Source organism: Eleutherodactylus coqui, chromosome 8 (assembly GCF_035609145.1).
Source record: "Eleutherodactylus coqui strain aEleCoq1 chromosome 8, aEleCoq1.hap1, whole genome shotgun sequence".
NCBI classification, from domain to species: domain Eukaryota; kingdom Metazoa; phylum Chordata; class Amphibia; order Anura; family Eleutherodactylidae; genus Eleutherodactylus; species Eleutherodactylus coqui.
This window is the reverse complement of record NC_089844.1, coordinates 23285334-23301351: the sequence shown is the minus strand read 5'-3', so window position 1 is coordinate 23301351 and position 16018 is coordinate 23285334. Positions and strand designations below refer to the sequence as shown.

General features: G+C 51.1%; 1 protein-coding gene across 7 annotated transcripts in view; it reads left to right on the top strand.

Moving 5' to 3' along the window:
- The window catches only part of KALRN (kalirin RhoGEF kinase), a 282007-nt gene that overhangs the window by 233261 nt on the left and 32728 nt on the right, over nt 1-16018 (top strand). For 6 of the 7 annotated variants that reach the window (XM_066575309.1, XM_066575306.1, XM_066575307.1 and 3 more), the window contains 8 exons: nt 19-287; nt 1371-1472; nt 4310-4402; nt 6236-6366; nt 9958-10024; nt 10116-10219; nt 13982-14051; nt 14626-14712. In XM_066575309.1, the coding sequence (XP_066431406.1) occupies nt 19-287; nt 1371-1472; nt 4310-4402; nt 6236-6366; nt 9958-10024; nt 10116-10219; nt 13982-14051; nt 14626-14712 (923 nt within the window). The remainder of the gene's footprint in view (nt 1-18; nt 288-1370; nt 1473-4309; nt 4403-6235; nt 6367-9957; nt 10025-10115; nt 10220-13981; nt 14052-14625; nt 14713-16018) is intronic. The other variant, XM_066575303.1, reaches the window with a different exon arrangement.

Genomic DNA, 16018 nt, shown 5'->3' with positions numbered 1-16018 from the left:
GTGTCTTTTCCTTCGCAGATGCGTTTTCTGTCTCTGGAGGAGAAAATGGCGGCAAAACGGATTCTGTGGCCAACTTACAGCCGCAGTCATCCCTGAATTCAATCCAGAGCTCGCCGGGGCCGAAGCGCTCCACAAACACGCTGAAGAAGTGGCTGACGAGTCCGGTGCGGCGGCTGAACAGCGGCAAAGCCGAAAGCAACATCAAGAAGCAGAAAAAACGAGCAGGGAACTTGGGCTCTCCGCGAGCGAACGATGACACCACGCCACAGGGCGACAGCGCCGACGAGGTGGGGCACGACCCATTACATACTTACAGAGTGAAAGTGTTAAAGGGGACTTGTTACAAAAATACTGAACACACGACAGACACTTAAAAGGCGACTCCACCGGAAGTGACAACCTCACTCCTCTTTCAGGTTGTCAGAGTCCTGCCCTGTGGATAGCATCACCATGTGCTTGTATGAGGTTGTCTGTGTCCTGTCCTGTAACATCGTACAGGTGCAATCAAAATGATTCACTCCCCTCATTACAAATTAGGTTTCTTTGCCAAATTTACAAACTGTCAGCTGTTTGCAAAAACACGATCCAAGAAGAACAATTTTAAATGGCTCAATACAAGTAACATAACAAGCGGTTTCTCCCCAATTCAACCCAAAATTCCACTTTTAATGACTACTGTAGTCTCAGAATCATTCAATCCCCTGAATAGAATCCCTCATAAGAGGGCACATTTGTAAATCAGGTGTTGTCTCAAGCACACCTGGTGCAAGTAATCAAGGGCTTCATTAGTTGTCTCAGGTGTCCTTGAGATAAAACACATCAAATAACTGGACTGGAGAGGAGTTTGTTAAGGACCCCCCCACACACTTGCGAGCCCTAACTGTGATATTTCATTGCATGTTAGAAATATGGATAAGGGTCCTTCAACTTGGCAAGATAAATTGGAACGAGCATTCAACCAGCGGCGATGTAGCGATCGTATACCTCTGGCTAGGCATGCATTTACACTGAACAGTAATTGGATAGTTTATGATTGGCTGCCTGTTTACACGGGCTGATGGTTTTAATGTTTTCATGCCTGCTGAAACGGAAGGACGAATGATAACCAAATACATTATTGTCCGTCATTCCGTCTCGGTCAGACTTTACACTGGGTGATTATCGGCCAGATTCCCGGGATCCAGCGGGAATCTGAAGGAAATCATTCTGGGTTTAATAAACTTAGTTTTGGTTGGAGTTTCCCTTTTAATGATAGAAATAGATAGATGGACCCCTCCAGTGGAGCTCGCACTCCTCCGCCATCAGCCCCAGCACATGCTAGAATAAGGCTCACCCTCCGCACTGCGCCAATGAACCTTTCTCTTTTTCAGAAGGGTAAGCGAGGATGGGATGAGGAGGCCGATGACGATTCCCACACTCCACTCCCTCCGCCTATGAAGATCTTTGATAACGAACCAGTGCCGGATGACAAGGTACCCCAAACCCGGGCAATCGGGTCACGTCTTGTTGGTGGTTGGGTTGTGAGTTGTAACCAATAGCAATGTTTAACTCTTAAGACGGCAGAAATGAAGAAGAAAACTCTTCACGATCACCGGGAAACCTCCATATTGAGCTGCGGGACTGTAAACGCTCTCATCTTGGGCTGATCTTGAATCGCCTCCAGAGCTGCAGTCACCGCTCTGATGTTACATCACTTCATATGCTATAGTCACACCCAGAGCTGCAGTCACCGCTCTGATGTTACATCATTCATATACTATAGTCACACCCAGAGCTGCAGTCACTGTTCTGATGTTACATCACTTCATATACTATAGTCACACCCAGAGCTGCAGTCACTGTTCTGATGTTACATCATATCTTATGTTTCCGTCCCCTCCAGAGCTGCATTCACAATTCTGCTGTTACATTGTGTCTTATATTGCATTCACACGGGAGTAGTTGGGCACAATATACGCAGAGAATACAACCCATTAATCTCAATGTGTTCGTTCACATTTCCTTTTTTTACGCGTGTTTTTGTGCATGTGGGAAAAACGCAACATGCTTTTCTTTTGCGCACATTTCCTTGGTGGGGGGGGAGAACGCATCTGGAACTCATTAAGCTAAATAGCCATATAAATTGGGGCTTTGTGTCCCATGGGCAAACAGTACAGTAAAATACACTGATATGTGCGCAAAAAATCCTTGTTCATAGCCCAAATATGTTGGGCTGAGGCGTGTGCAAAAAACGCAAACGTCCATGTGAAGCCGCCATTAATCTTAGATTGTCAAACTGTGGTTTGTGTACACAAGGGGTATATTCCGTGCCCCTTGGGGTAGGGGTACATTGATGTCATTAGACTCTGAAATAGTTAGAAGCACCATTGTTTGGGCTACCAGTAGATCATTCAGTGCAGCTCTGGATGTGACTGGAGTGTAAGACGTTTTTCGAGGTTTCTTAACGCTCTGTATAGATTAATATGGAGCTGCGGGTTGTCACCAGTCTGCGGGGGTCCTGTGCCCCCCTTCACCCCCCGGCTCTGGCTCTCACTGGTGCCAGGTTGTAGTATCCGTCATCTCCTGCAGTTCCCATATAACGCGCCAGATCTCAGGGGTCGGTGCGCCACTTGTGTCATCCATGCAGCTGGCAAGTCCTCTGCCAGCGTCCTAATCCAGCCTGACGTAACCGCAACGAATGCTCTGAGCGCGTCACACGCTTAACCCTTCCCGTCCCGAGATCTCTGTACATAGAGAATGTTACTTATGTCGTGTGCGATGTGTTTCCAACAGCGTTATAAGAGGAGCAGCTGATATCCGTCACATATATGACGCTAATGTCTCCATGTGGGAAAGGGGCGTTGGAGGAGTGGAGGTTTCTGCCCCTCATTAATCTGTGCTGCAGTCAGCCTCTCCCCTAACTGAAGTGGCTGATAACAGTGTCCAATAGATTGCACTCACCTGCTCATTTCCTGGCTTTCCTAGAAACCAGTAAGTTGTGTAATATGACCGGCTGATATGGGAGACGCTGATATTCTTTGGCGCGATGAGACCCGTATCTATAGAGATCCGTTGTTCGGCATGACATGCGGCGTTCTGCCAGCACTAGGATTGTCGTCAGACCCCATTAGATTGCCTTACACAGATGGGGGGTCCGGAGAATGTAATGTACAGGTACGGGGTCTTCTGTACATAAAACCCCATCGCTGTGGAATGGAACACTCACACCTTTTATATCGACTTACGGGGATTTATCACAGCTTGGTACCAGTTTCCTGGTAGATAAAAGTTACACATTTTGGCGCTCTTTTGGACGAGGAGCCGCTGGAACAGCCGAGAGTTCGATTTTTCTCCATTTTAAGCCCTTTTAGACCGGCATATAAATTGCAAATTTTAATTTTAAAAATCTCTGCTTTCTGTCAGTGAATGGGACATTCTGAGGCTTTGCGAACCTCTCCTGACCAAGTCCTGATCACACAGCAGAGGGTTTGTTACAATGTGTAAGATTTGTGCTGCTGCTGTGTTTAGCTCACAGTTAATAACCTGTAGTGATACACTGTAACGAGCCCTCAGCTGTGAGAGCAGGACTAGGTCAGCAGTGATTAATAAAGAACTGGCCCTAGCTGTAATAACACGTTCCGTGTATATCATGTCAGCGATGTGACCGCTCAGCGTATCGTCACCCTCATCGTTATCTAATCAGATGGCAGTGCGGCCAATTAACCTCACGGCTGCCCCTTGTGTAAATGAACCACCTGTAGAGGCCTTCAGCCCATCTTGTACCCTGGAGGGGGAGGAGCCATGCTGCAGGTTGGAGTCGGTGGCCCCAGGGCTCATCAGTCATCCACAAAAAAAAAAAGCTTCCCCCCCCCCCCCCCCGGTCTTCTATCATAAGGGCATTATTATAATGATTGCAGAACAGCGGCCTCCTTTATCAGAACTGTCTTTCTTGCCCAGAACAGCCAATCACAGAGCAGCGTTCATTTTACCACAGCAGTTTGAGAAATGAAAGCTGAGCTCTGATTGGTGGATAAAAAGGACCATCCTGATAAATGGGGCCCAGTGTTGTCACCACTGTGTGTAACTGGCAGCATGGGGCAGAGCATGCTGGGACTTGTTGTTCGTTAGCAGTCTGAATGGGTAGTGGAGGTTTGCTGCGGTGCTGGGTGATGTCTCAGGTTTGGGGTGACGTCTGCGCCTCTTCTCACTAACATTGTTCCTGCTTTCTCTTCCTGTAACTCCCCGTGGCTCCCGCCTGACTCCTCTGCTGCTCCTCCCCATCGGCTGCTGCTAACCACCCGCTTTCCCTTTGCACGTCTGCGGCTTCCAGCCTTCCTTACTTGTGGCCCGTCAGAGCTCGGCCGAGGTCCCCAGCGCCGCAGAGCTGGTCAGTGCCATAGAGAATTTGGTCAGGAACAAGATGGTAAGTGACAGGATGTCAGACAGCAACCCCGTGAGGACCCCAATACATGTGTAAAGCCTGCACCCCACTATATCACCTACACTACATCTGTATACAGCCTGCACCCCACTATATCACCTACACTACATCTGTATACAGCCTGCACCCCACTATATCACCTACACTACATCTGTATACAGCCTGCACCCCACTATATCACCTACACTACATCTGTATACAGCCTGCACCCCACTATATCACCTACACTACATCTGTATACAGCCTGCACCCCACTATATCACCTACACTACATCTGTATACAGCCTGCACCCCACTATATCACCTACACTACATCTGTATACAGCCTGCACCCCACTATATCACCTACACTACATCTGTATACAGCCTGCACCCCACTATATCACCTACACTACATCTGTATACAGCCTGCACCCCACTATATCACCTGCACTACATCTGTATACAGCCTGCACCCCACTATATCACCTGCACTACATCTGTATACAGCCTGCACCCCACTATATCACCTGCACTACATCTGTATACAGCCGACACCCCACTATATCACCTACACTACATCTGTATACAGCCTGCACCCCACTATATCACCTACACTACATCTGTATACAGCCTGCACCCCACTATATCACCTACACTACATCTGTATACAGCCTGCACCCCACTATATCACCTACACTACATCTGTATACAGCCTGCACCCCGCTATATCACCTACACTACATCTGTATACAGCCGGCACCCCGCTATATCACCTACACTACATCTGTATACAGCCGGCACCCCGCTATATCACCTACACTACATCTGTATACAGCCGGCACCCCGCTATATCACCTACACTACATCTGTATACAGCCGGCACCCCGCTATATCACCTACACTACATCTGTATACAGCCGGCACCCCGCTATATCACCTACACTACATCTGTATACAGCCTGCACCCCGCTATATCACCTACACTACATCTGTATACAGCCTGCACCCCGCTATATCACCTACACTACATCTGTATACAGCCTGCACCCCGCTATATCACCTACACTACATCTGTATACAGCCTGCACCCCGCTATATCACCTACACTACATCTGTATACAGCCTGCACCCCGCTATATCACCTACACTGCATCTGTATACAGCCTGCACCCCGCTATATCACCTACACTGCATCTGTATACAGCCGGCACCCCGCTATATCACCTACACTACATCTGTATACAGCCGGCACCCCGCTATATCACCTACACTACATCTGTATACAGCCGGCACCCCGCTATATCACCTACACTACATCTGTATACAGCCGGCACCCCGCTATATCACCTACACTACATCTGTATACAGCCGGCACCCCGCTATATCACCTACACTACATCTGTATACAGCCTGCACCCCGCTATATCACCTACACTACATCTGTATACAGCCTGCACCCCGCTATATCACCTACACTGCATCTGTATACAGCCTGCACCCCGCTATATCACCTACACTGCATCTGTATACAGCCTGCACCCCGCTATATCACCTATACTCCTTTTGTGTATATACAGACTGGGTATGCTGTGACTTGTAGTTCCCCTGCAGTAGACCAGGTCTGTCAGGTTATGGTATATAGAGACAGTGAATAGCGGTGGACTATTGATATTGGATGCCTCCTGCTCTCGCTTGCTGTGCCCCCATGTTTTCTCTCATCTTGTTCCGCAGATTTCTGGGTAGATTCGAAGACCCCCAGATACGATGTCTAGCCTTTCTTGACCTGTGATTTGCTATATGACCCTCTTGACCTCATTCCCCTTCTCTACACAGACCATTGATGGCAGCTCCTACAGAAGCCCTCAGATCATGACCGACGGGTACAGCAATGAAGGAATGTCTCCACCGCCCGCCCCACGCAACCATGAGGAGGAGCAGAAGGCGAAAGCTCTGAGGGGGCGAATGTGAGTGGCATGTTCTCCCCTGTCTGATCCCTGCTGCCCATCTACGTGTACAGGGAAGCGGGTGTCACTTCGGGGGCGCTGCTGCACATAGATGCTTCCATTGAGGTGGCGGTGGCCCCATGCCAGCAGCATCTTGTGTCTCGTTGTGATTCTTCTGCTCTGAAACAAAGCGGTTTCTATGAAAGAGAAAAATAACTTCTCTGCCAAGACAGTGGAGACATTGTGTGCCGAGAGGGCACAGCGCCCGTGTTATACCAGCTGTGTGCCACAACTACCAATACACAGTAGTCCGGCCACCCTTCTATCCTGCCTGACTCCCAGTCTTCTGATCCTCCCCATGTTCTGATTCACTTCCTCATAGAAAGTGGATGTGAAAATCGTCAGGATGTATCAAACACATCCTGCCCATGTCCATTTCCTCTAATATATCATCCTGCTCATGTCCCGATCCGCTTCCTCTGTCACCTCCTTCTGCCCGCAACCCGATCCGCTTCCTCCATCACCTCCCTCTGCCCGCGTCGCGATCTGCTTTCTTTATCTCCTCCTTCTGCCCACGTCCTGATCCGCTTCCTCTATCACCTCCCTCTGCCCGCGTCACGATCTGCTTCCTTTATCTTCTCCTTCTGACTGCATCCCGATCCACCTCCTCTGTCGCCTCCTTCTGCTTGCATCCCGATCCGCTTCGTCTGTCACCTCTTTTTGCCCACATCCCGATCTGCTTCCTCTGTCACCTCCTTCTGCCCGCGTCCCGATCCGCTTCCTCTGTCACCTCCTTCTGCCTGCATCCCGATCCGCTTCCTCTGTCACCTCTTTTTGCCTGCGTCCCGATCCGCCTCCTCTGTCACTTCCTTCTGCCTGCATCCCGATCCGCTTCCTCTGTCACCTCTTTTTACCTGCGTCATGATCTGCTTCCTCTATCTCCTCCTGCCTGTATCCCGATCTGCTTCCTCTATCTCCTCCTGCCCGTATCCCGATCTGCTTCCTGTCACCTCCTTCTGCCCACATCCCGATCCCCTTCCTCTATCACCTCCTTCTGCCCGCGTCCCGATCAGCTTCCTCTGTCACCTCCTTCTGCCCGCGTCCCGATCAGCTTCCTCTGTCACCTCCTTCTGCCCGCATCCCGATCAGCTTCCTCTGTCACCTCCTTCTGCCCGCATCCCGATCAGCTTCCTCTGTCACCTCCTTCTGCCCGCATCCCGATCAGCTTCCTCTGTCACCTCCTTCTGCCCGCATCCCGATCAGCTTCCTCTGTCACCTCCTTCTGCCCGCATCCCGATCAGCTTCCTCTGTCACCTCCTTCTGCCCGCATCCCGATCAGCTTCCTCTGTCACCTCCTGCCCGCGTCCCGATCAGCTTCCTCTGTCACCTCCTTCTGCCCGCGTCCCGATCAGCTTCCTCTGTCACCTCCTTCTGCCCGCGTCCCGATCCGCTTCCTCTGTCACCTCCTTCTGCCCGCGTCCCGATCCGCTTCCTCTGTCACCTCCTTCTGCCCGCGTCCCGATCCGCTTCCTCTGTCACCTCCTTCTGCCCGCGTCCCGATCCGCTTCCTCTGTCACCTCCTTCTGCCCGCGTCCCGATCCGCTTCCTCTGTCACCTCCTTCTGCCCGCGTCCCGATCCTCTTCCTCTGTCACCTCTTTCTGCCCGCGTCCCGATCCTCTTCCTCTGTCACCTCTTTCTGCCTGCGTCCCGATCCTCTTCCTCTGTCACCTCCTTCTGCCCGCGTCCCGATCAGCTTCCTCTGTCACCTCCTTCTGCCCGCGTCCCGATCCCCTTCCTCTGTCACCTCTTTCTGCCTGCGTCCCGATCCCTTTCCTCTGTCACCTCTTTCTGCCCGCGTCCCGATCCTCTTCCTCTGTCACCTCTTTCTGCCCGCGTCCCGATCCCTTTCCTCTGTCACCTCTTTCTGCCCGTGTCCCGATCCCTTTCCTCTGTCACCTCTTTCTGCCCGCGTCCCGATCCCTTTCCTCTGTCACCTCCTTCTGCCCGCGTCCCGATCAGCTTCCTCTGTCACCTCCTTCTGCCCGCGTCCCGATCCCCTTCCTCTGTCACCTCTTTCTGCCTGCGTCCCGATCCCTTTCCTCTGTCACCTCTTTCTGCCCGCGTCCCCATCCCTTTCCTCTGTCACCTCTTTCTGCCCGCGTCCCGATCCCTTTCCTCTGTCACCTCTTTCTGCCCGCGTCCCGATCCCTTTCCTCTGTCACCTCTTTCTGCCCGTATTCCAATCCCCTTCCAATACACAGTAGTCCGGCCACCCTTCTATCCTGCCTGACTCCCAGTCTTCTGATCCTCCCCATGTTCTGATCCACTTCCTCATAGAAAGTGGATGTGAAAATCGTCAGGATGTATCAAACACATCCTGCCCATGTCCATTTCCTCTAATATATCATCCTGCTCATGTCCCGATCCGCTTCCTCTGTCACCTCCTTCTGCCCGCGTCCCGATCAGCTTCCTCTGTCACCTCCTTCTGCCCGCGTCCCGATCAGCTTCCTCTGTCACCTCCTTCTGCCCGCGTCCCGATCCCCTTCCTCTGTCACCTCTTTCTGCCTGCGTCCCGATCCCTTTCCTCTGTCACCTCTTTCTGCCCGCGTCCCCATCCCTTTCCTCTGTCACCTCTTTCTGCCCGCGTCCCCATCCCTTTCCTCTGTCACCTCTTTCTGCCCGCGTCCCCATCCCTTTCCTCTGTCACCTCTTTCTGCCCGCGTCCCCATCCCTTTCCTCTGTCACCTCTTTCTGCCCGCGTCCCCATCCCTTTCCTCTGTCACCTCTTTCTGCCCGCGTCCCCATCCCTTTCCTCTGTCACCTCTTTCTGCCCGCGTCCCCATCCCTTTCCTCTGTCACCTCTTTCTGCCCGCGTCCCCATCCCTTTCCTCTGTCACCTCTTTCTGCCCGCGTCCCGATCCCTTTCCTCTGTCACCTCTTTCTGCCCGCGTCCCCATCCCTTTCCTCTGTCACCTCTTTCTGCCCGCGTCCCCATCCCTTTCCTCTGTCACCTCTTTCTGCCCGCGTCCCCATCCCTTTCCTCTGTCACCTCTTTCTGCCCGCGTCCCGATCACTTTCCTCTTGTCACCTCTTTCTGCTCGCGTCCCCATCCCTTTCCTCTGTCACCTCTTTCTGCCCGCGTCCCGATCCCTTTCCTCTGTCACCTCTTTCTGCCCGCGTCCCGATCCCTTTCCTCTGTCACCTCTTTCTGCCCGCGTCCCGATCCCTTTCCTCTGTCACCTCTTTCTGCCCGCGTCCCGATCCCTTTCCTCTGTCACCTCTTTCTGCCCGCGTCCCGATCCCTTTCCTCTGTCACCTCTTTCTGCCCGCGTCCCCATCCTCTTCCTCTGTCACCTCTTTCTGCCCGCGTCCCGATCCCTTTCCTCTGTCACCTCTTTCTGCACGCGTCCCGATCCCTTTCCTCTGTCACCTCCTTCTGCCCGCGTCCCGATCCCTTTCCTCTGTCACCTCTTTCTGCCCGCGTCCCGATCCCTTTCCTCTGTCACCTCTTTCTGCCCGCGTCCCGATCCCTTTCCTCTGTCACCTTTTTCTGCCCGCGTCCCGATCCCCTTCCTTATACATTAATCCTGACCCTTTGCTTTATCCTACAGGTTTGTGTTAAATGAGCTGGTGCAGACAGAGAGGGACTACGTGAAGGACCTGGGTGTGGTGGTGGAGGTAAGTGTCCATGCTGCTGCTCTGGTCACTTCTTTGTGCAGCGCTGTGGTTCTAACTGTACTCATGGTCCTTCCTCTGTCCCCATGCACAGGGCTTCATCCCCCGGATACAGGAGAAAGGCTCAACAGAGGAGATGAACGGGAAGGATAAGATTGTGTTTGGTAACATCCACCAGATCTATGACTGGCATAAAGAGTAAGTGTAACGTCCAGCTCCGCTCATGCATGAGACACGTGTGTGCGTGCGTGCGTGCGTGCGTGCGTGTGTGTGTGTGTGTGTGTGTAATATGGTCATGAAACAGGAAGATGTGATTTCCATTGAATATTGATGTCGGTAATTCTGCTCCCTGCTGAGATTGCGGCGATTTCTTTCCTCGTGTCAGTGCCACAACTTTTGCAGATGACGGCATATATCTACCCATCGGTTGATATGATGCCGCCCCCACTCTGCATCCTTCCCTTACTCCTTCCACAGATCGCCCCTCTGAGGAAGTGAAGAGGTTAATAAACCGCGCTTTTCCTGGAGTCCCAGCCGCCGTCTGTTCTCAGGAGACACAGACCTTACTGTTCATGTTTCAACAACTAATCATTAAGACGACCGTCTGTAATAAAGCGGCACCAACCACCCCCGCTGCCCGCTACACCACGGCGGGCGCCGTTCCTGGACGATCTGTGCCAGGCGTTATCTGTCAGCAAAGTAACAATTCAGATGTAACATAGAATAACCGTAGAGGACGGCGCCGCCGAACGAGACGAGGACAGGGATATGTCGCCCATTTATTTCCCACTGATTATCATGTATCAGTCCCTCACACTGTAACAATTCACAAATCTCAGGCTCTATGTGCGAGCGCCAACCTCACAGGCGCCGCCCGCTGTCACCACCAGACTGATGATGACGTCCTGTTTTTTAAAAGTGTCAAATAATTCGGTCTTCGCTTTACTATCCCGCCGCAGTTGTAACTTTCACAAAATTTGCGTCATTTTCCAGTTCTCTGGACTCGGCCTGCAGTGTAAAGGATGGAGGTTTTCATTCTTGTTGTGTGTACATGACTGAAAGACCAGACTGAAGGGCTCAGTCACACGGGCGTATGCCGCTTCGGACCAAGAAATGCACAGCGTTTTCACGGACCAAAACTTTGCTTATTCACTGCGAGTTTTTCGCACACGGATTCATTTGGCGCGCGGAAAAAAATCGCCAGGAGGTCCCATTGATTCTGTTTTTACATACACCGTGAATACATTTGTATCCGGTCCCATTGATTCTAGATCATCCATTTTAGTCCGTAATACAGACCAAAATCGGACAAGCTGCGTTTTTTTTCCACGTGCGTAAAAAAAAAAGGTTGTTTGAAAACACCAATGCAAAGCGGTGGGGCTCATCTTGTCCGTACCACACGTGTAATGGGGAGCACAACTACACCTGCCTGAATAGGCTTTAGGGCTCATTCACACGGCGTATTTACCTTCTGTATTAACCCCATTGACTTTCATTGAAGCCTTCAGACTGACGTATTTTTCATGCAACGTTCGATCCCGCCGTGTCCAGATTTTGTACATATTCACAAACTGATAATGCCCATTATAGTCTATGGGATCGTGTAAACAGGCAGCTGCATGCGTAATCGCTGCCTCTGTACGCGTGTGGGCAGAAGACCTTGTTTAACAACGATTTGTGAACTCTATTGGGCCTTCTTACGAGTTTTATTGGCACGCATGAAACCAGCGCATTACATATACCGGAAACGTACGCACCAATGCGCAAATGTACAGGAAACATACGCACCGATCTGCAATGTACAGGAAACGTGCGCACCAATCCGCAATGTACAGGAAACGTGCGCACCGATCCGCAATGTACGGGAAACATGCGCACCGATCTGCAATGTACAGGAAACGTACGCACCGATCCGCAATGTACAGGAAACATACGCACCGATCCGCAATGTACAGGAAACGTACGCACCGATCTGCAATGTACAGGAAACATACGCACCGATCCGCAATGTACAGGAAACGTACGCACCGATCCGCAATGTACAGGAAACATACGCACCGATCTGCAATGTACAGGAAACGTACGCACCGATCTGCAATGTACAGGAAACGTGCGCACCAATCCGCAATGTACAGGAAACGTGCGCACCGATCCGCAATGTACGGGAAACGTGCGCCCCGATCCACAATGTACAGGAAACGTACGCACCGATCCGCAATGTACAGGAAACGTGCGCCCCGATCCACAATGTACAGGAAACGTACGCACCGATCCGCAATGTACAGGAAACATACGCACCGATCCGCAATGTACAGGAAACGTGCGCCCCGATCCGCAATGTACAGGAAACGTACGCACCGATCCGCAATGTACAGGAAACATACGCACCGATCCGCAATGTACAGGAAACGTACGCACCGATCCGCAATGTACAGGAAACGTGCGCCCCGATCCACAATGTACAGGAAACGTACGCACCGATCCGCAATGTACAGGAAACGTGCGCACCGATCCGCAATGTACAGGAAACATACGCACCAATCCGCAATGTACAGGAAACGTACGCACCGATCCGCAATGTACAGGAAACGTACGCACCGATCCGCAATGTACAGGAAACGTACGCACCGATCCGCAATGTACAGGAAACGTACGCACCGATCCGCAATGTACAGGAAACATACGCACCGATCCGCAATGTACAGGAAACGTGCGCCCCGATCCGCAATGTACAGGAAACGTACGCACCGATCCGCAATGTACAGGAAACGTACGCACCGATCCGCAATGTACAGGAAACGTACGCACCGATCCGCAATGTACAGGAAACGTACGCACCGATCCGCAATGTACAGGAAACGTACGCACCGATCCGCAATGTACAGGAAACATACGCACCGATCCGCAATGTACAGGAAACATACGCACCGATCCGCAATGTACAGGAAACGTACGCACCGATCCGCAATGTACAGGAAACATACGCCCCAATCCGCAATGTACAGGAAACGTGCGCACCGATCCGCAATGTACAGGAAACGTACGCACCGCTCCGCAATGTACAGGAAACGTACGCACCGATCCGCGATGTACAGGAAACGTACGCACCGATCCGCGATGTACGGGAAACGTACGCACCGATCCGCAATGTACGGGAAACATACGCACCGATCCGCAATGTACGGGAAACGTACGCACCGATCCGCGATGTACGGGAAACGTACGCACCGATCCGCGATGTACGGGAAACGTACGCACCGATCCGCGATGTACAGGAAACGTACGCACCGATCCGCAATGTACGGGAAACGTACGCACCGATCCGCAATGTACGGGAAACGTACGCACCGATCCGCAATGTACGGGAAACGTACGCACCGATCCGCAATGTACGGGAAACGTGCGCACCGATCCGCAATGTACAGGAAACGTACGCACCGATCCGCAATGTACAGGAAACGTACGCACCGATCCGCAATGTACAGGAAACGTGCGCCCCGATCCGCAATGTACAGGAAACGTGCGCACCGATCCGCAATGTACGGGAAACGTGCGCACCGATCTGCAATGTACGGGAAACGTGCGCACCGATCCGCAATGTACAGGAAACGTACGCACCGATCCGCAATGTACAGGAAACGTACGCACCGATCCGCAATGTACAGGAAACGTACGCACCGATCCGCAATGTACAGGAAACGTACGCACCGATCTGCAATGTACGGGAAACGTACGCACCGATCCGCAATGTACAGGCAGTAGATCTGCTGTATATTCCAGTGAATACGCATCCACCCGTGTGAATCAGCCCTCCTAAAGCTGTGATCATTAACCTTATAAATCCTGATTATTGGGTTTCATCCTCAGAACTGATAATTGTCGGATGTCTGATTGTCGTGCTTTTTAACCCCTTGTAGCCTGCAGGATTCTCTCTGAATGTTTCGTTTTTTTTGTCATCAGCTTTTTCCTCGGGGAGCTGCAGAAATGTCTCCCAGAGCCGGAGCGGCTGGCCCAACTGTTCATTAAGCACGTAAGTTGGCTTATCTCCCTGGGTTCACTGTTAGCGCTGTGATGCCCATGGCATAAGCAACAAAAGCTGGAGAAGCCTGTGGCTGCCAGAAGGAGCTGGGGGTTAACCTCATGCCAATCGCCATGAGGGGAGCCGAGATTTGATGTTGGATAAGGGGGATCTGGTTACTGTTGTTTAGTGGATTGGTCCCAGGTCTATATAATTTGTGCCCTCGGGATGTACTGATTATACGGGCAGTAGGGGGCGCCATAGAAGTCACTGTGTAATATAAACCTTGTTCCTGCCGCGTAAAGAATGGAGATTTGTTTTTTCAGTTTTTTTTCATGGTTGTCATAGTTACGCCCAAAGTCCGGTCTATACTCGCACATGTAATTATACTTTCTCTTGTCTTGACTGCGTATACTCATACACGGCACCAGATCACACGGGGTCAGTCAGCAGCAGAGAATTCTTATCAAATTAATGAAAGAAACCCAATTATAATAGCTATGGCGAGGGAAGCGGCGCCGTATTGCTGGGGACAGCGTGACATCAGTACTGTATTATTAATATTCATTGGTTGCTCTATTTCCAGGAGAGGAAGCTGCACATGTACGTGGTCTACTGCCAGAACAAACCGCGCTCCGAATATGTGGTTGCCGAGTACGATTCCTTTTTTGAGGTAAGAAAAGATCCTTTTCTGTATAGGTCATGTTCTGCAACAAAGTGAGCCCCTGAATATTATAGAGGGTATATACAGATATAATCCTCATATACAGTAGAGTCACTGTATACATACAGATCCGGTTTTATACTCCAGAGCTGCACTCACTATTCTGCAGGTGGAGTCACTGTGTACATACATTACTTATCCTGTACTGATCCTGAGTTACATCCTGTATTATACTCCAGAGCTGCACTCACTATTCTGCTGGTGGAGTCACAGTGTACATACATTACTTATCCTGTACTGATCCTGAGTTATATCCTGTATTATACTCCAGAGCTGCACTCACTATTCAGCTGGTGGAGTCACTGTGTACATACATTACTTATCCTCTACTGACCCTGAGTTACATCCTGTATTATACCCCAGAGCTGCACTCCCTATTCTGCTGGTGGAATTGCTGTGTACACAGATTACATTATTTAGGGAAGTCTCACACGGACGGATTCCAATTGTAGAATCCACAATCGTCGTCCACGCGGAGGATCCGTGGCAAAACTGAGGCATTGAAAGGCATGAATTTTTGATTTATTTTTTTTCTTTACGTTTGCCGATACTATTCGCGTATTCTGCAAGTGGAGGGAAAATCGCAGCAGGTTCTATTTTGCTGCAGACTCCGCTCTGACAGCCTCCATTAAAGCCAATAGAGGCCGTCCAGCCCGCAGCCCATGCGCTATTAACATCGCCTATGGGCTGCGGGTACCCGCATCAACGCTTAGCGGCGGCATGGGAAATACAAACCTAGAGGAAAAAGAAAACTGTACTGCGCATGACCGATGGCAAACTGCCACAGCCATGTGCATTACAGAAAATGTAGGTACGCAGGGTGACTGGTGCGGCCTTAATCTGTATTATACTCCACAGCTTCACTCTGAAGCCAGCAGAATTGTGAGTTTAGCCCTGAAGTATAATAGAGCCAGTCTCTGACACCCGTCCCTCCTGTAGCGATCTCCCCTCCGCCATGTGATACAATGTTGCAGCTCATTCTGCTACTGTATCTCGTATTGTGTATTGCCACAAGCGGTCGCCTCGCTGGGTCCTGACGATATGCCATGATGTAACCGCCGTTATTTACCTGACATATTTCTCGTCCTTGTCACTCAATAAGGAAGTTTATGGGTAAATATTCGGCTCCAGGTGCTTCCTGTTGTCACCTGTCGGATTAAACCTCTCATGTTTTATGGGCTTTTCCTTCCTCATAAAGGTGACATGTAAATCCCGGCAGGTGGGGGTCATTCTCCATCCGCAGGCTCCATGTGCG